The 20,222-nt window shown below is 38.6% G+C and overlaps 1 protein-coding gene across 7 annotated transcripts in view; it reads left to right on the plus strand.

Annotated features, from left to right (window-relative positions):
- RALGAPB (Ral GTPase activating protein non-catalytic subunit beta) overlaps positions 1-20,222 on the plus strand; it is an 89,295-nt gene that overhangs the window by 18,286 nt on the left and 50,787 nt on the right. For 4 of the 7 annotated variants that reach the window (XM_086702176.1, XM_086702179.1, XM_086702177.1 and 1 more), the window contains exons 3-11: positions 183-385; positions 5,188-5,351; positions 7,180-7,366; positions 12,733-12,864; positions 13,683-13,861; positions 14,921-15,069; positions 15,199-15,415; positions 17,634-17,669; positions 18,889-19,090. In XM_086702176.1, the coding sequence (XP_086558302.1) occupies positions 183-385; positions 5,188-5,351; positions 7,180-7,366; positions 12,733-12,864; positions 13,683-13,861; positions 14,921-15,069; positions 15,199-15,415; positions 17,634-17,669; positions 18,889-19,090 (1,469 nt within the window). The remainder of the gene's footprint in view (positions 1-182; positions 386-5,187; positions 5,352-7,179; positions 7,367-12,732; positions 12,865-13,682; positions 13,862-14,920; positions 15,070-15,198; positions 15,416-17,633; positions 17,670-18,888; positions 19,091-20,222) is intronic. The other 3 variants (XM_086702181.1, XM_086702182.1, XM_025931849.2) reach the window with 1 other exon arrangement.

The following is a 20,222-nucleotide window of genomic DNA, read 5'->3' on the forward strand; positions in this document are numbered from 1 at the left end:
TGTCTGAGTATGTTTTATCCATGGAAAGTACATTCTCAAGAATAAATCTGGCATATAGTTGAGATGAATATACTGTCAATTGATAGATTTTTGGTAATAAAAGAGGTAAACATTTTAAATTAGTCTGCTGAGATACAGTAGGGATGTGTGATAATTCTGAATGTATATTTTGTTTTGTTTAGGTGAAATGGACCATGGAAGTAATTTGCTATGGATTGACCCTTCCCTTGGATGGAGAGACTGTAAAATATTGTGTTGATGTATATACAGACTGGATTATGGCTTTAGTGTTGCCGAAAGATTCTATCCCATTGCCAGTTATTAAAGAGCCTAACCTATATGTTCAAAGTATACTAAAACACCTGCAAAATCTTTTTGTACCAAGGTAAGCTATACCATCTGTCTGACCTGTTACCAGGATTATAATAAAATATTCATAAAGTTACTTTTTTCTATTATAGGAGCTGATTTCATTGTTAGTCTCTTGAAAAGTAACTTTCATTACTGTTTAATTAAAGAATGTATTAATATGAATGATAAGAGGGATGGGCTTATATAATATTTACTAGGAGTTTTTATCAAGTGTGTACTCATTTTAAAGGCTTTTGGTTTTCTAAGATCTGATAGCTTTTAGATATTAAAATACTGTGACCCCTTTCCCTTCCATTCAAAAAACATACTTTTGCCTGTCATAATTCTTTTCTCCACTTAAGCTAAAGGCACCTAAGCCTTCTACCTTAAAATGAACCTTTCCTATGAGAGAATGAAGACATCAAAGTAAGCAGACTTGAAATTATTATGGACAAATTCATAGTTGGCCAAAAGATGATCTTAATAGTTTGGTACTGATTTTTTCCCCTACCTTCTGAGACAGTGACCTTAAATATTATAATATGGGATATGTACTTTATTTGGGCTTAATGTTTTTTTTTTTCCAATTCTAAAAGATTATATGTCATTGTAAGGAGTTTGGGAAATACAGAAAATAATGGAGAAGAAAGCATTAATTAGGGTTTCCTTTAAGAAAAATCTGTTTTCAGCTATTTTTTTTATGTGTTTGAAAGAGGTAAAGGGGCTTGCTTCCTTTTGGGAAAGTTCTCATTAAAGCTTTTTTACTATCAGGTGGTAAGGGACTTTGGGTCTTCCAAAAGCCACTCTGTAAATTTTAGCTTTTTAAATTTAGAAGGAAGATTACTTTGGGGTGCCTTGCTGGCTCAGTTGGTAGAGCATGCCACTATTGATCTCAGGGTCGTGAGTTCGAGCCCCACGTGTGTTGTAGAGTTTACTTAAAAAAATGTTTTCTTAAAGAGTTTTAGAAGGAAGATCACTTTGCAGAATTTGAATAAAAAAGTCTCTGTTAAGAACTCTGATGTGTAGGATCAAGTATAAACTCCTTGCCTTGTGTGAAATGCTGGCTGTCATCTGGCCCCTAGCCAGATTAGCTGCTGCTAATTCTGCATGAGCCCTGCTCATTGGTCAGACTCATAAATTAAACATTTACTTAAGACTCCATCATGATCTTCCCCATCTTCACCTACCCTTTTGTTTTCTTCCTCTCTCTCTCTCTCTCTCTCTCTCTCAGCTGTCCACATCTTACTCTTGTTGGTTCATTTAAAATTCTGCCTTGTAAAGAGGAACCTTACTTTACCATCCAGGCCCACAGTGATCATACCTTTTCTGAACCTGTGTGGTTATGGTACTTCCTGTGTCACTCTTTTATCTCTTCACTGTTTTTTTTTGCTCTTAAAACGTGTGTGTCTCATTTCCCCGTCTAACGAACTTGAAGGCAGGATCTAGGTCGTATATATATTTTGGGCTTTCGCAGTACCTGGTGCGGTACTGATATTACCTTAGGTGTGAATTAAATGCTTGTTGCTTGATTTATTGATTTCAAATAGAAGTAATAACAGGAGGTGGTTGGCAGTGATTAGCATATTATTTGTGTCTAAGGCTCTTCTTTTTTTTTTTTTTAAGTTTATTTTGAGAGAGAGTGTGTGTGTGAGTGAGAGAGGGGCAGAGAGAGAGAGAGGGAGAGAGAGAATCCCAGGCAGGCTCTGTGCTGTCAATGAGGAGTCTGATGTGGGGTTTGATCCCATGAACTGTGAGATCATGACCTGAGCCAAAATCAAGAGTCAGATGCTTAAAAGCTGAGCCACCCAGGCACCCTTCTAAGCAGGTTCTTCTAAAATGGTATAATAGTTCTGGTGCTTTCTTGTCATTCCATGTAGGAGACTAGTTCATTGGGCTTTTTCTTTGGCCATGGGACAGTCTCACGGGTAGTATTGTCACTGTTTCTTTCCTGTTTGTACCCTTACCACCTCTTAGTGCTCAATTCGTTTGTATTGGTGAAAAATACCAATGGCATTTGAATTAATTGGGCTTTTTCTTTTTTTGCCTTTTGAGAACCTGAGTACCTTGTTCATTTTACTGTTTGTAATTAACTTGTTTTCTCAAGAGTGTTTGCATGTTTCTGAGAGGATACTGAACTGAGTACTAGAGTTTTCCTGGCCAACAGTGTCTTAGGGAGCTGAATATTTTCAGTGCTAAATATTGGGAGTTAGGATCTCATCTTCCTTTTTTTTCCCCTTAAGTTTATTTATTTATTCTGAGAGAGAGCGCGCGGGAGAGAGAGCAAGCACAAGCTGAGGAGGGGCAGAGAGAGGGAGAGACAGAATCCCAAGCAGGTTCCACACCATCAGCATAGAGCCCGATGCAGAGCTCGAACTCAAACCGTGAAGTCATGACCTGAGCTGAGCTCAAGAGTCAGACACTTAACTGACTGTACCACCCAGGTGCCCAGATCTCATCTTTCTTTATTGGAAGTATCAGGTTTTTTTAATCCATATCACAAAATTGTCATCAAGTTTACTTAGTTGTTGTTATAAAAGTGATCCCCGAAATGTTTTTACCACTTTGCTAGAGATAAGTCAGAGTGGGGATAACCTTTCTCTTTTTGCCTATCAGTTTGATCTCTTTTTTGTTTGCATAATTGAGTGAACAGTGAACCATCTTTTAAAATCGATTAGGGGGGCGCCTGGGTGGCGCAGTCGGTTAAGCGTCCGACTTCAGCCAGGTCACGATCTCGCGGTCCGTGAGTTCGAGCCCCGCGTCGGGCTCTGGGCTGATGGCTCAGAGCCTGGAGCCTGTTTCTGATTCTGTGTCTCCCTCTCTCTCTGCCCCTCCCCCGTTCATGCTCTGTCTCTCTCTGTCCCAAAAAAATAAATAAAAACGTTAAAAAAAAAAAATTAAAAAAAATTAAAATCGATTAGGGTTTTCATTGCGCAAATATATTGTAGTTTAAAAATGTAATATTCTTCTAAAGCAGTGGTTGGCCAAATTTTTGATAAAGAGCCAGATAGTAAATATTTTAGGCTTTGTGGGCTATATGGTGTCTGTTGTACCTAGTCAATTCTGCTGATGTAGAGAAAACAGCCATAGATAATACATAAATGAATGAGCATGGCAGTGTTCCAGTAAAACTTTATTAATAAAAAAAACAGATGGCAGACAAGATTTGACCATGGGCTATAGTTCACCAGCCCCTGTTCTCAGAACAGGTTTTCTGAAGATCATAAGTTGTTTTGGAAAATATTGAGGGGAACAGAAAATCTCTGGTATTTAGACTTTTCTACTTATTTTTTAGTAAAGATGACCTTATTTCCCTTAGCCATAGAAACCTGGACACTGCTTATGAGTTTAGGCCATCTTAATGAGGGGACAGTACCTACAGAGCAGATGTCTCCTTTTGTACCACTGGGCAGATAACTGGAATTGGTCGGTAGGCCTAGGTTACCACTTGGGATGCTTAAAGTACTATCACTAAGTTGGAAGAGTGTCAGCCCCAGTGCTGTTTTGATTCTTATACTGGACTTTTTCTTGTATGGCCAGAAGAAATTTATATAGCTATTATATAGTTTCTTACTGTTCTTCAAGTAGCTAGAGTTACAGACACAAACTGGAGTCTCATGGCTTCACGTGAACTGGATTCACCTCCAGCTGAACATGGCCATCTCCCTGCTCTTGGGGGCTCTTGCCTTTTCCTAGGTGAATGTCTCATTTTGCTCTAGGTCTGACTTCTTTAGGAAAAACTTAGGAATGTCATTTGTTTGCAACTGTAAGGTAAGTGTCTGGTTTCTGTGCCATGGCCCAGAATCTGAGAATCTTCTATCTTAAGGTTGAGGTGGGAGTGCTAAGGCCACTCACTTTATTTTCTGGATTTCTTGAGGAAGCTCTGAGATTGCCTACTCTGATTTACTCATGTTTTACCTGTTCTTTGTGACATGAGTCATAATATAGAAACTTGTCCTCAAGATTCATTTCAATAATATTAGTTACTTGTCTTGGGTTGTACGTAGGAGGTCTGGAGGCCAACTCACCACTCACTTATGCAGTGAGTTTCCTGCTACTCTTGAAATTCTCAGGTAGTCTGCTTTGGAAAGCAGGGATCAGGGGCTGGGGCCTGGACCTCTGTCTTCAACTCTAGCCCCAATACTTTGATCTGTTTTATTCTCTTGGGAAAAAAATGCACTTGTGGACTAAAGAGTTATAAAACTTTTCTAGGGTATCTTGGGAACCACCATCTTAGGTTAAGTTGTTTTTTTTTTTTTCAATTGGAACAGCAGTAGCAGGTGCTCATTTCTGAGGCAATTGCCTCCATACCTCATCGGTTTTGGTGACCTGTGAGAGTATTTCATTGGGTCTGTAGGTTCTTCTCTAGCAGGCATTAGCTTCAAAGGGACTGTGAGCACTATGAATGCACATTCTGAATTCTTGTGAATGTGTATTTAAAAAAATTTAAAAAGGATACAAAGGCCGTTCTGCTTCAGTGTGAGCAACAGAAGTGGCTGTGGGTATTAACGCATTCACTCATCAGAAAATGGTGTGCCTGTTACGTGCCAGGCACATTTTAGACTTAGAAAATCCAGAGGGGAAGCTTACATTCTAGTGTTCCCCTCCTTCCCCAGGAGCTATTCAAGCTCTCAGAGAAGTGGTTGGTTGAGATCCCAGGGTGACAGACTGTGTGATGGTGAAATAGCTTTGAACCGAGGAGGGTGCACCTGGCCCTGTCTTCTGATGCTCTTAGGAGTGCCGTTGGACCATCGCTTGCTGTGTGCATAAGTTGCCTGTCCTTAAGTTGTTGCTCTCTTTCCTCAAGGCTTGTCAGTGATCTCTGTCTGTCTTCTTCAGACAGGAACAGGGCTCCAGTCAGATCCGACTATGCTTACAGGTCCTGAGAGCCATTCAGAAACTGGCCCGTGAGTCATCCATCATGGCACGAGAAACGTGGGAAGTCTTACTGTTGTTTCTTCTGCAGATTAATGACATTCTTCTAGCCCCGCCAACTGTTCAAGGTCGGTTTCTTTTTCTTTTCTAGTTTATTTCCAAGCTCCAGATACAGTTCGCTTTAAACTCAACGATGGGTAGACTCAGCGGGGATTTACATTTTGCCATGGCATTTGGCAAACCAAGGTTAAATAACAGTTCTTAGAATGGAAGCCCTCACAGGCATAATATGAAGTTACTTTACCTTCAGTGATGATTTTGCTAGCGTGGGGGGAGCCTCTGCATTACTGCGTATTTGATAATGATAGGAGTAGTAGCTTGTTTAGTATATTAGGATAGAGCCTATATAAGGAACAACTAACTAAAGTAGAACCTGTAAGCACTGTACCTGATGACAAAGTAGTTATCAAAGTAGACACTAAAAACTTGACAGCTACAGAAGATACTTTGTTCAGCACGTGAAATCTACAAAATCTTCAGTGTTCTATCTGGAAGTATGACAGTTTGCCATTCATTACCTGGACATCAAGAAGCCTCCCGTTTTACACCTAAAGATTGTATTTTAGAAGCCCTGCCGTATATGTTGTAGCAAGTGTACCCAGATTGGAAGTTGATATCCTAGTACTGGGTTCCCTTGTTGCCTGTTCATCTGTGTAGTCTCTTTGCCAACAGACATGCACGTGTGCTTGTGATCTCACCCAAATACAGTCCAGGAAAGTACCTAAAGGAAATCACAGAATTCCACTATTGACCCCATAATAGGAATACTTTGTTACTGACAGTAGCTGGCCAGTCATTGACTCATTGGCTCTTTGCTGCAGAGTCCTGGTGCCAGGGGTCTCAGCAACTCAAAGCGGGCAGTTCCTCCCCCTCTGGGGCTTATTGTTGGAATTTAATTTTTGTTCATTTGAAATACACATTCTTGTAACTTTTCCTGCTAATCCCAAGTTTGCCTTGTGGAGTTATACAGAGTACAGACCCCTGTTTTTCTCCCTAGTTCCAGGGCTCAGGACAGAGGGACAGGTCTGGTTTTGTGGTTGAGGCTCTGTCCTGCCCAGCATCGGTCCTTTTGCTCCCTTCTTTGTCCCTCTCTCCCTTGAAGAGTGGCTTTCAAACACCTGAAAGTTTTATAGCAGAGTTTGGAGGTAGAAAGACCTGGGTGTTTATTTGCTCTGATTCCTTCACTTACTGACTGTGTAAACTTGGACAGGATACTTAAATTTTCTCATCTAAGTTTTCTCCTCTTCAAAATGGGCATAACTAACCATTGGTAAAAGATAGAAATACCTATCCTGCAGGATGAATGTGAGGTCGTATACATGAACCAGTCGGCACAGAAACGGACCCAGTAGTCACACATCATAGACATTTGTCCTTTCCCTTCTCCTCTGTGTCCTGTCCACTTGCTGGAAGACTAAGATCTTTGATAAGAAGTGAGCAGGGTGACTCGAAAACTTTTTTAATGATTTATTTATTTTAGAGAGAGAGAGAGAGAGAGAGAGAGAGTTAATGAGGGAGGGGCAGAGAGAGAGGGAGACACAGAATCTGAAGCAGGCTCCTGGCTCCGAGCTGTCAGCACAGAGCCCGACACGGGGCTCGAACCCACGAACCGTGAGATCGTGATCTGAGCTGAAGTCGGACTCTTAACCGACTGAGCCACCCAGGTGCCCTGTGACTTGAAAACTTAATAAATGATAATTGGTTGATGTTGTTATGATTTTCTTCATAGGAGTTCCTAAGAATAGTTTCTCATTCTTACTAATTAAATGGCTATTTGAAAGTCAGAACTTAACATTGTAGTTATTTTAATTTTTTGACCACTTATCTCAAATCATTGAATTAAAGATTTTTCTTTAAAAATGAGTGTGCCAAAGTTGTTTTCTTTTTGTTGGTAAGGTGGCATTGCTGAGAATCTAGCAGAGAAGTTGATTGGTGTTCTCTTTGAGGTTTGGTTACTAGCTTGTACTCGGTGCTTCCCAACACCTCCTTATTGGAAAACAGCCAAGGAGATGGTGGCAAACTGGAGGCACCACCCAGCAGTGGTGGAGCAGTGGAGCAAGGTCACCTGTGCACTCACATCAAGGTAGGTTGTCATCATTGACTTGCCTTCCTTCGTCCGCCTGGCCTGAGACAGCTTTCCCCTAGTTCTTTCTTACTGGGATTCATGGAATATGTTGTAAAAAGCCTGTATCCTGTCTCTGTTATTGTATTTTAGATACAGAATCGAGCCGCTTTTTAAAAATAGATATAGCAGGGGTGCCTGGGTGGCTCAGTGGGTTAAGTGCCTGACTTCGGCTCAGGTCATGATCTCACGGTTCGCCCGCGTTGGGCTCTGTGCTGACAGCTCAGAGCCTAGAGCCTGCTTCAGATTCTGTGTCTCCTTCTCTCTCTGCCCCTCCCCTGCTCATGCTCTGTCTCTCAAAAAGGAATAAACGTTAAAAACATTTGAAAATAAAAATAGAGGGGCGCCTGGGTGGCTCAGTCGGTTAAGCGGCCGACTTCGGCTCAGGTCATGATCTCGTGGTCCGTGAGTTCGAGCCCTGCGTTGGGCTCTGTGCTGACAGCTCAGAGCCTGGAGCCTGTTTCGGATTCTGTGTCTCCCTCTCTCTGATCCTCCCCCGTTCATGTTCTGTCTCTCTCTGTCTCAAAAATAAATGTTAAAAAAAAATTTTTTTTTAAAAAGAAAATAAAAATAGATATAGCACTTTGACTAGTGCCTATTAAATTACAACCTTTCAGATTAAGCAAATATAGAGAAGCAGATAAATTCTGCACCTTACCTCCCTTGCCAAACTCCCACTCTTAATCTTACTACTAAAATATTCATGATTATTACTTAAACCAAACTATAGAAAGGTATAAAAGTTTTAAGTTCACTAGAAATCCTATTATATATGTTTATACATAGTTTTACAGAAATGAGACCATACTATAATGTGCTGTACTATAACCAAAGTAGTTTGTTATAATAATTTTACTTTTCTTACCATTTATATACAATATTATCACTGTTCTGTGAGTAATAAGGCTTTATTTTTTTTCAGGCTTGATTTTTCAATTCAACTCTGCATGTTTTAATATGTAACTCTAAAAGATGAGGATTCTTTTTTAAACACAATCACAGTACTATTATCACCCCTAAAAAAACGTTAACAGTTGTTTAATATCAGTTAGCCATTCGATGTTTAAATTTCCCTTGAATGCCTTAATTTTTTTCTTTCTGTGGTTGATTCCGTTGAATCCCAACTAAGAGCTCACTTATTACATTTAGTTGACATGTTTTTTAAGCCTATCTTAAACTATAGGTTCCTACTCTCTCATTTTTATTTCTTTGCAGTTTTTGTTATTGAAAAACTTGGGTTTTTAGAATGTTTCACATTCTGAATTTTTTTGATTATGTCTTAGTTGTGTTAATATGTTCCTCTGTCCTCTGTATTTCCTGTCAACTGGTAGTTAGATCTAGAGACTTGATTTGATTTAGGTTTGGTGTCAGGGGAGGCAGGTGTGGAGGCAGGAACAAATTTAATTAATTAATTAATTATTTATTTTTAATTTTTTAAAATGTTTATTCTTGAGAGAGAGAGAGAAAGAGAAAGAGACAGACAGGGTGTGAGTGGGCGAGGAGCAGAGAAAGAGGGAGACACAGAATCCAAAGCAGGCTCCGGGCTCTGAGCAGTCAGCACAGAGCCTGATGTGGGACTCAAACTCAAGAACTGTGAGATCATGATTTGAGCTGAAGTCAGATGCTTAACTGACCGAGCCACCCAGTTGCCCCAGAAACAAATAATTTATAGGTAGCATTATGTATCAGAAGGTAGATTGGTCTTTTTCTGAGTTAATAAAGTGTTTATACATTTATCATTATTTAAATTAAAAGATGGAGGTTTTGGAATATTCTTTTGATTCTAGTATATCCTAGTGAATGTCAAAATTATAAATCTATTTTTAAATAATACTTCTCATCTTGATTATAAAAGTAATACATTGGGCGGGGGGCACTTGGGTGGCTCAGTCGGTTAAACACTGGACTCTTGATTTCGGTTCAGGTCATGATGTCACAGTTCGTGGGATTGAGCCCTGCGTCAGGCTCCTCGCTGATAACACAGGGCCTGCTTGGTATTCTCTCTCCCTCCCCCCTCTCTCTGCCTCTCTTCTGCTTGTGCTCTTTCTCTCCCTCTCAAAACAAACAAACAAACAAACATAAAAACACTAAAAGCAATACATTCTCAAAATAGAAAACTTGGAAGACAGAGAAAAGTACCCATCACTTACAGGCAACCAATGTTAACATTTTAATGTATTTTTTCCATTTCTCTTTATAAAAAAAAGATTATGTAGTATTGTTACCTGCTTTTTTTAAATGTTTTTTTTTGTTTTTTTGTTTTTTTTTGAGAGAGAGAATGGGTATGCACACGCAAGCAGGAGAGAGAGAGAGAGAGTGGGAGATGAGAATCTTAAGCAAGCTTCATTAGCACAGAGCCTGATGTGGGGCTTGGTCTCCAGTGTGAGATCATGACCTGAGCTGAAATTAAGAGTTGGATGCTTAACCAACTGAGCCACCCAGGTGCCCCATTATTTGCTTTTTTTTTTTTAATGTGATTCTTAACCACATTAATTACATGTGCCTTTTTCATTCTTTAATCTCAAGATATTTTACTTTTGCAATAGTAGAAAAAATTTATATTATCTTTGTGTTTTGTTACTGTTTTCATTGGTTTTTTTCTTAATATAATTTATTGTCAAATTGGTTTTCATACAACACCCAGTGCTCATCCCAGTAAGTGCCCTCTTTAAGGCCCATCACCCACTTTCCCTCCCCACCCTCGTTCAACCCTCAGTTTATTCTCTGTATTTAAGAGTCTCTTATGGTTTGCCTCCCTTCCTCTTTGTAACTTTTTTTCCCCATTCCCTTCCCCCATGGTCTTCTGTTAATATTCTCAAGATCCACATATGAATGAAAACATATGGTATCTGTCTTTCTCTGACTGACTTATTTCACTTAAGTATATTCAAGGTCATATTTTTAATGGCTTTGTAGTTTTTCATTATGTAAATGGAATTATAATTTATTTAACCATTTCATTGTTGTTTAGATATTTATGTTGTTCCCAGTATTTTACTTTAAACATATTGTTGGGGTGCCTGGGTGGCTCAGTGGGTTAAATGTCTGACTTCACCTCAGGTCATGATCTCGTAGTCATGAGTTTGAGCCCGGCATCGGGCTCTGTGCTGACAGCTCAGAGCCTGGAGCCTGCTTCGGATTTTGTGTCTCCCTCTCTCTCCCCCTCCCCCGCTTGTGTGTGCTTGCTCTCTCTCTCTCTCTCTCTCTCTCTCTGTCTCAAAAATAAAAATAAAAAACATGAAAAATATTGTTGATGTGAATATACATTGTGTGTGTGTATTCTGGTTATTTCTAGACATAACTTCTAGATATAAGGTATAATTTCTAGATAGAAGACAATTGAGTCAAAGGGCTTTGAACCGTTTAAATACATTTGGAATAGTACTAATAAATTAAGTAACTGAATTGTTGAATTACTTTTAAGGTACACTATAAATTCTGAACTTCATGTAAGTTATGTAGCAGTTGTTATTATGGATAAATTACAGCTTAGTTGTGGGGCGCCTGGGTGGCTCAGTTGGTTAGCGCCTGACTTCAGCTCTGGTCATGATCTCAGAGTTGTTGAGTTTGAGCCCCCACATTAGGCTCTCTGCTGTCATTGCAGAGCCCACTTCAGATCCTCTGTCCAACCCCCCCGCCCCTCCCCTGCTCTCACACTCTTGCGCATGTCTGTGCACTTGCTCTCTCTCAAAAATGAATGAACATTAAAAAAATTATAGCTTAGTTGTGTTGAAGGAGTTTGCAGTGGGATGAACCTTTTAAAAAGAATTTAAATAACAATTTATTTCTCTTATAATTCTGTAACAAATTATATAACATAAGTTGAATATTATATGACTATATAATTATTTGCAATTAGTTATAAATAAACATTTAAAAATAATTCATGATTTTATAAATTGATAATATATGATTTGTAATTTTATGTATTATAAAATTAACATAAAAAATTAGCGTATCATATACAATTTTTTTTTAATTTTTTTTTTTTTTTTTTTACCGTTTATTTATTTTTGAGACAGAGACAGACAGAGTATGAACAGGGGAGGGGCAGAGAAAGAGGGAGACACAGAATCTGAAATGGGCTCCAGGCTCTGAGCTGTCAGCACAGAGCCCGACACGGGGCTCGAACTCACAGACTGTGAGATCATGACCTGAGCCGAAGTCGGACACTTAACCAACTGAGCCACCCAGGCACCCCTCATATACAATTTTATATATTGCATACTGTATATTATAAAGCTACATATATAAAATTAGATTTTTTTTTTAATATGAAATTTATTGTCAAATTGGTTTCCTTACAACACCCGGTGCTCATCCCAACAGGTGCCCTCCTCAATGCCCATCACCCACTTTCCCCTCCCACCCCCCATCAACCCTCAGTTTGTTCTCAGTTTTTAAGAGTCTCTTATGGTTTGGTTCCCTCCCTCTCTTCCCCCCCACCCCCTTCCCATCCACCATGGTCTTCTGTTAAGTTTCTCAGGATCCACATAAGAGTGAAAACATATGGTATCTGTGTTTCTCTGTATGACTTATTTCATTTAGCATAACACTCTCCAATTCCATCCACGTTGTTACAAAAGGCCATATTTCATTCTTTCTCATTGCCAAGTAGTATTCCATTGTATATATAAACCACAACTTCTGTATCCATTCATCAGTTGATGGACATTTATGCTCTTTCCATAAGTTGGCTATTATTGTACAATTTTATATATTGCATACTGTATATTATAAAGCTACATATATAAAATTAGATTTTAATGATACATAATGTTAATGTGTAACATGTATATGTGGTTTTATAAATTACAGGTGCATAACCTAAACTATAAATTAAATATATAAATTATAAGTAATAATTTTAAAAACAAATTATTCAGATATTTGAAAAAGTTTTTAATCTTGTACAAAATTGGAAATCCCCTTTTAATTTCTCTCTTGTCAGTAAGGGTTTTCATCGATCTTACTTTTGTTACGTATGATACACATTTCATCTGTTTTCTCCTGTATTTCTCTTACCTCTTTTTTTTAATGTTTGTTTATTTTTGAGAGAGAGGGAAACAGAACATGAGTCAGGGAGGGGCAGAGAGAGAGAGGGAAACACAGAATCCAAAGCAGCCTCCAGTCTCTGAGCTGTCAGCACAGAGCCCGACGCAGGGATCGAATTCACACACTTGTGAGATCATGACCTGAGCGTATGTCGGACTCTTAATCAACTGAGCCACCCAGGCGCCTCTCTTTTATCATATTTTAATTCTTGAATATGTTTTTCACTCTGTTAAGAAACGAACTTGGTGGTGTGCAATTTTTTTCTATTCTAGATTGCTACGCTTTACGTATGGTCCTTCATTTCCTCCATTTAAAGTTCCTGATGAAGATGCCAGTCTGATCCCTCCTGAAATGGATAACGAGTGTGTAGCACAGACGTGGTTTCGCTTCTTACATATGTTAAGGTACTATTATTTAGTCTCGCGTTTGCTCTTCATCCAGTGTCTCAGGGCAGAAGCCGTGCTGTAGCTCTCATGTTGGCGCTCAGTGTGTGGCTCCTAAGTACAGGCCTCAGGTGGAGCCACATGGGACAGCAGGCGTATCTGCATCACGTGGCTCCTGCTGTCCCTGTCTCAGCAGAGGCAGGCTGCCCTCGGCCGTGCTCGGTCTGCACTCTCCGGAAGCTTGTCCCCTGTGGTACATATGACATTTGTTCTCTTGACTACTGCTGCAGCCTAGATCATAGCTCTCCCAGGACTTCGTTGCATTCTGTGGGGACTGGAGACTGCCTTGCTTCTGTGTGTGACCAGTGCTGTGTCTGGTCAGCTTGGCTAGGAGGACCTCTCTAGTGTCCTTGTTTGAAATGTCACTGAGGCAAATACACTAAAACTACACAGAAGGATAAATTGCTGCTTCCTGCTCTGTCCTTCTTTCTGATAATTCTATTCGGTTCAGTTTCATTGCTTCCTGTGTTTTTCTCTACTGGCCACATCCTTGTGTTGTGTGTAACTTCTGTTCTGTTGCATACTGCCTTAATTCTCATTTCCTCTCATTCTGGTTCGACTGGCCTCATTTTTCTGTTTGTGTATTGGTGATTCTAAATTACTCTATGTGACCTTTTTATAAATTAGGGTTGTGAACCATTCTCTTTTTTCCCAGTTCTTAGTTTGCATTTTTCGTCTTTCAGTTTTCTTAAAAATGTCTTTTTCTGGGATCATTTTCTATTTCCTTTAAAATTGGAAAGTTTTTCTGTGTAATTAATTCCTTTTCTCTTTTTTGATAGTAATCCCGTGGATTTGAGTAACCCGGCCATTATAAGCTCTACTCCCAAATTTCAGGAACAGTTCTTAAATGTGAGCGGAATGCCACAAGAATTGAATCAGTATCCCTGCCTTAAACATCTGCCTCAAATATTTTTTCGTGCCATGCGTGGAATCAGCTGTCTGGTGGATGCATTCTTAGGTGAATTTTGTGTATGTTGCTAAATGTTTGGAGAGCTACATGTAGATAACTTTAGAATCTAGATTTAGAAACTATGATGGAAAGCCAAAAAGGAAAAAAACAACACACCAGATTTGATGACAAATAACAAAGTAGGAAAAATTATTTGCAATAAATGTAATAGCTAGAAAGCTTTTGTTATCTTTATATAAACAGATCAGACAATGCTAAGAAAAAGAATAAGACTTAGAAGATAAATGGACAAAGAATATGAATAAATGATTTGCAGAAAAGTTCATTCTCACTGGTAATCTAAGAAAATACAGATTAAAATTCATTAGGTATCATTCTTCTGTGTGTCGTAAGCAAGTTATGCCTTTTGTGAGCCATTATTTTAAACTGTTTCACATTTTAAGAGTATGAAAACTCAATTTTTTTAACCTGTCGAAAGGCAGTAATATTTAATATCTCTTATTTTCTAAAACATCTGTTATGTGCATTTGTTAATATGTTTCATAGGTAATAGTTCAAATTAAGTTTGTCTGCCACATAGCAACCCAAAATACCAGTGATTTAAACAAGATAGTTTATTTTCGCATATGTTAAGGCCAGGGCTAGGTAGTATAGGGCCACTGTAGCTGTTCCATCGTTACCAAGGACCCAAGGCTTTGGTCTTTTGGCTCCCCATTCTTTGTGTACTCTCTCGTGGTCCATGATGGTTGAATGAGTTCCAACCATCCTGTTCAGGAATTAGGAAGGGAGGAGAGTCTACATTTGATTGGTCCTTTTAAGGAGATTTCTTGGAAGACGCACCCAACAATCACCCACTTCTCTGTGGTCAGAACATAGCCCCATCTTATTCTAAGGGAGGCTTGAAAATGTCGTCGTGTATTTTGGGTAGCCGTGTCCAGCTGAAACTTGTATTCTGTAATCAGGAAGAAAGAGTGAATGGATATTGGGAGGCAACTAATGGTGTCTGCTGTAGTCTTGTCCTGAGCCTTCGCTGGTTGCTTGAGGAAGATTTTTCTGACCACGTGTTTGGAACTGTGAAAAATAACTCCGTTGGTCTTTGTTTAAAAGGCATTTCTAGACCCCGATCGGATAGTGCTCCTCCAACACCCGTGAATAGATTAAGTATGCCTCAAAGCACTGCTGTCAATACCACCCCACCACATAACCGGAGGCACCGGGCTGTTACTGTGAATAAGGCCACCATGAAGACAAGCACAGTAAGAGTTTTCATCTCTGTTACTATGCTGTGTAAAGTTAACTTGTTAAGCTGCTATCCGTTTAAAAAAGTCCTGGTGTTTTCTCACATTTTTCTTGAGTGTGGATATATTCTTACACTCCTGTAACAGGTTAGTACTGCTCATGCCTCGAAAGTTCAGCACCAGACATCCTCCACTTCTCCTCTGTCAAGTCCCAATCAGACAAGTTCTGAACCCCGGCCACTGCCTGCCCCTCGGAGACCAAAGGTTAACAGCATCTTGAATCTCTTTGGATCATGGTTATTTGATGCAGCGTTTGTTCACTGTAAACTTCATAATGGGATAAACAGAGACAGCAGCATGACTGGTAAATATTGCTCAAGAAATATGTTATCACTTTTTTCTTTTCTTTTTTTTTTCTTTTTAATCTTTCCTACCTGCAAGATTAATATGTATCTTAAAAAGCTTTCTGTCTCTGACCAAGCAGTGTCTTTGTGTTTAACCCCTTCCAGCTGCAGTAACAGAATTTAGGAAGTTTTCCTACCTGTCCTTTTTATGTATGTTCTATGAGGTTTGGCATTTGTCTGGTTTTGTTAGACACACTTCAGGTTAGCCACTTTTTGTTGAATCAAATTCCTTTCAGTAGGTGGCCTGGAAGTTCCCTTCATGTCAGCCAGGGTAATAATATGGAGAGAAAGAATTGAAGATTTTGACCAGAGATTTATTCACAAGAAGTGTTTTCTTAGATTCTGACAGCCATTCACTTATTAGTACATATCAGTATCAGAAAATTTCTGCTTCATGAAAGACTTACTTCTCAGGTTTTAGTTGAGAGAACTTTATTTCAGGGCCCACTTTCAAAAATACCATTTGCTCTGGAACTAAATAAGACTGGTGGAGAATTAATAACTCAACCCTGATATCTTCATTTAGATTTTATGACAAATTAAACTATTTAGATAAAATCTGATTTATTTTTGTCATCCTACCGTTGTACTTGGAAGTCGTGGCATAGTGTGCAGGATGGGAACGTAGGGAAGTGCAGAATGTGCTGGATATTTCTGATAGGCCTTACAGAGAACGATAATAATGGCTAGCGTTTACTGAGCTGTTACAGTTACTATGTGCCCAGGCACCGTGTTATATGCATTAATGAGTGTATTGGTTGTTTGGTAAGAAAGCACTTTTCTGACTGGGGTTGGAAGTAGCTTGAGAGAAAAGGATGCCTAATTTATGCATGTCTAGGGAGAATGTTGGTTCCAAGGATTAAAACTAATATACTGATCATAAAGGTCTCTGCTTTCTCTCAGAAATGCATTCTTAGCTGTTATGAATCATCTCAGAACTAAGGTCTAAGTGAGCATTATACACGTATAATTATTTTAGATGTTCTTACAAATTTCTTAAATGATTTAAAAAGTGAATATGAAGATATTTTCAGGAATATGATTTGAGATCGCATGTTTGAGTTTACAGATTCCCTTGTTCATTTTCTTCGAATTCAAACCCTTTATATTCTGCCATTTCCATATTTTGTTTACAAGCTTGAAAGTAATGCTTACTTGTGGATAAGTAAATGTACTTACTAATGACTCAATGAAAACTTAGAAAACCATTTTTGGCTTATATTTTCTTATGTTCATGTGCCATATATTTTGAGTTTTCCGAATCATGTTTATTAATTTGTATTGTATTTGCTAGAACGAATCAGTCATATTTTTAGTTTTTATTTTTATTAAGGTGCAATTCTTATGCTGTAACTTTTGGGTATCAAGCTGTTGACTCTAAAGTCCCTGAATCCAGAATGGCTCCACCTCCTGCCTCCTTGGTGGGCTTGCTTAAAGGGAATATGCAAATCTTCTCACTCTCTAGGGAGTTTGTAACAGCTTTGCTCACCCTCTTGTGCCAAAAGATAGAAACCAGAATTCAGATCATATGTGGGCAACAAATTCTTACTTTGAACTCTTAACATTTTCCTTGGTGTGGAAAAGATAGAAGCTCCTCTTCCCCCTATTGTGTTCAGAGATGAGAAAGGCTGTTACATTACCCAGGAGATAGGAGGTGTCCGGGTATTTCCCTGGATTGGAGTGCTAATGGGTGCTGCTCTTGAAGTTGTGGGGATGGAGGGTTTGGGAATACAAACACTGTTAGTCTGTTTCTAAGTACTGGCTGCCATCAAGGAATTCTGCCATGCAGTTCACCTCTAATTAAAGTGTTTGCTTCTATGAACTGGTTAGCTTTAGATTGATGTGACATTACACTGTAGTTTGTAAAAGTAACATTGAGCTGGGAAGGGTTAATGAACTAAAATTTTAATGCACGTTATTGGCAGTTCAAAACCTCAATTCTTTGTAGTTGTGTAATTTTCTTCGTTCATTGTTTTGCATGATACAAAACTCATAATTTTGGATCTGAATGCACAATTTCCTGTTTTTGAACTAGCTTGTGGTATCATAAAGCTTTTAATCTAACTTTTAAAAAGCTAAAAAGCTTCTTAACTTATTGTAAAATTTCACCATCTTTAAAGTATTTTATAATTACTGCTGTCCTTTGATTTGTTTCCATTTATTTCTATTATCTTGCAGCATCTTTTATCCAAATTCTTCTTTCTTATAAATCTTGTAAGTAGGAACCAGAAGCTTCTCCTTAATTGCAGTCATGTTTTTATTTTTTTCATAATTCCATTAAAAAATTTGATTGTCATTGTCTCTTGTAGTTTTTGCACTTGGGAAGAAAAATACTTTTCTGTGTTTTGAATGGGGAAGATTGTTGGCAAAAGCAAATTAATCTGCCTGAATCAGTCCCATTATTTCTGTACACTAGTCTGGTCATGTCATGAATTCCAGGACTTTGCACTAACTGTGTTTTGGCTTTTTTTTTTTTTTTTTTTTTTAAGCTTTAAGCCTATTTTTATACAGATTTAGTGTTTGATTTGTATGCATTCTGCATGTAGTGTTTTTCAATTGTATTATTGCTGGATAGCTTATTCAGGACTAAAAATGGCTCATGGGAAGTTGCATAAAGATTTATGCTTGACTCTGCACTCTATTAAAACTATTATTACAAAATAATTTAAACATTTCACGTAGAGTGATAAAAGATTTCAGAGTGATTTTCAATACACTATGAAATCTTTTGTTAAAAGTAAAAGCAACTTTCAAAGGGCTTCTGTTTCAGTGACAACGAATGACCATGATAATCTTTCTTGCCAATCCAATTTTCTGATTTATCAACCTCAAGTTAGCTGCTGTCTGTGGTTGTTAAAATTCATTCTCATTTTGCTTGGTTGGGCGATTCTTTGGTGTGTGTTTTGGAGTTGGGTGGGTGGTGGGAATGCTCTCTCTTCCTCCCTACCCATTTCTCATCCTTACTTTGCCCTCTCCCTAAAATATTCGAACTGGCATGGGCTTACCCATTTAATTATAATGTCTGTCTGGGGTAATATGTAAATTGCAGTAGCTGTTTTTCTTAATGTTTAAGCATCATTCTACAGGGAGAGGAAAAAGAATTAATAATAGAAAAGCCAAATTCTTTATTATATACCTGAGACTCTGAGTACAGATATATACAGATGTACTCTGCTGATCAAAAGTTCAGTTGAAAAATGCTTCTAGTAGAATCTGTGAAACTGTTAATATCACTGTAAATTGTTACTATTTTCAAAGAAGATTTCCCAGAGCCCCTTAAAAAAAAAATTAAGACATAGTTGCCAAACAAGCATTATTGAATTCTATTTCAATAACTATTTAATGACACCAACACTTGATCTTTGTGTCCAGGGTCCCATGAGCCTATTTGCGTATTGACAAATGTAATAACACCCTCCTTTTCTCTCCTCAGCCATTACAACACAAGCTAGCATGGAGTTTCGACGGAAAGGGTCACAAATGTCCACAGACACCATGGTTTCCAATCCTATGTTTGATGCAAGTGAATTTCCTGATAACTATGAAGCAGGAAGAGCTGAGGCTTGTGGGACACTGTGTAGGATTTTTTGTAGCAAGAAGACTGGAGAAGAGATTCTGCCAGCTTATTTATCCAGGTCTTAGAATTTTCTTTTTGTTTCTTTTTCCATTTATATCGTTTTGATAGTGAAACTATTGTAGCATGGCTTGGTAGGCTGAATTGATGAGTAAACATTGGTCTGAAAAACTTGCAAATGTCTGTAAGTAATTGAAACTTTTGCTTGAAGTTCTTCCATTTTGCCTGCCTCATCAAATTTGGTAAATATCCTTAAGATGCTTTTTATTTTAGAAGTATTATTTATTTCATCATATTTGACTTTTATTAATTATGGAGAGATTTGGAAGGATCACGCTAGTTGAATAAACTTTCAGCACAGTGTTAGCCATATACACAGTCCAGAAATGTTAGCTGTGAATCTGGCCTCTGAGGAGCTTATTTTCTCAAGTGAGCAAAGAAAGCCATGGACACAAGTGACAGTGATCCATTAGTAATAGAAGTTGGTAGGAGAGAGGCAGAGGTAAAGTGTGTGGGCATTCAGAAGAAGAAGCAGTATGTACTTACCCAGGGATTCAGGAAAGAGTCAGAGAGGATGGGATGATTGTGCTGGACTTAAAAAGGATGGGTAGTATTTAGAGGATGTTAGCAGGTTGGGTAGGGTCCTCTCACTCAAATCTGTGACTTCAGCCATCTGTGTGAATGGCCCTGCCAGCCATTTAGCTGCTCAGGGCAGAAACTAAGAGTCCTTTTAGACTCTTCTTCCACTGTGTCTTTAGATGGTGAACCAACTCCTGCCTTTCTGCTACTTAACCCTCTTTGGAATCTCTCTACTCTGTCCTAACCATGACGCTTCAGACCTTGCCACCTTTTTCCTAAATTAACTTGTAGTGGCCTCCTATTTTTCTTGACTACATTTTGCTTTCCTCCACTGACCTTTAGCCTAGCTGCTAAAGTGATCAACGATACCATTTAGATGGCTTTGTACCTGCTATAGGTTCTTGGGAGAGAGGATTACGCTGAATCAGAGGGAACCAAGTGCAGAATCCTATAGGCCTGAAACAGGGAACTAATCAGGGAAATCTTAATAATAGGCTCTTGGCTTTTGTTTTTGTTTTAATTTTTTAAAATGTTTGTTTATTTTTGAGAGGGAGAGAGACACAGCAGGAGTGGGGGAGAGACAAAGAGAGGGAGACACAGAATCCGAAGTAAGC

This window comes from Puma concolor, chromosome A3 (genome assembly GCF_028749965.1).
Source record: "Puma concolor isolate L17-30 chromosome A3, mPumCon1.1.hap2, whole genome shotgun sequence".
NCBI classification, from domain to species: domain Eukaryota; kingdom Metazoa; phylum Chordata; class Mammalia; order Carnivora; family Felidae; genus Puma; species Puma concolor.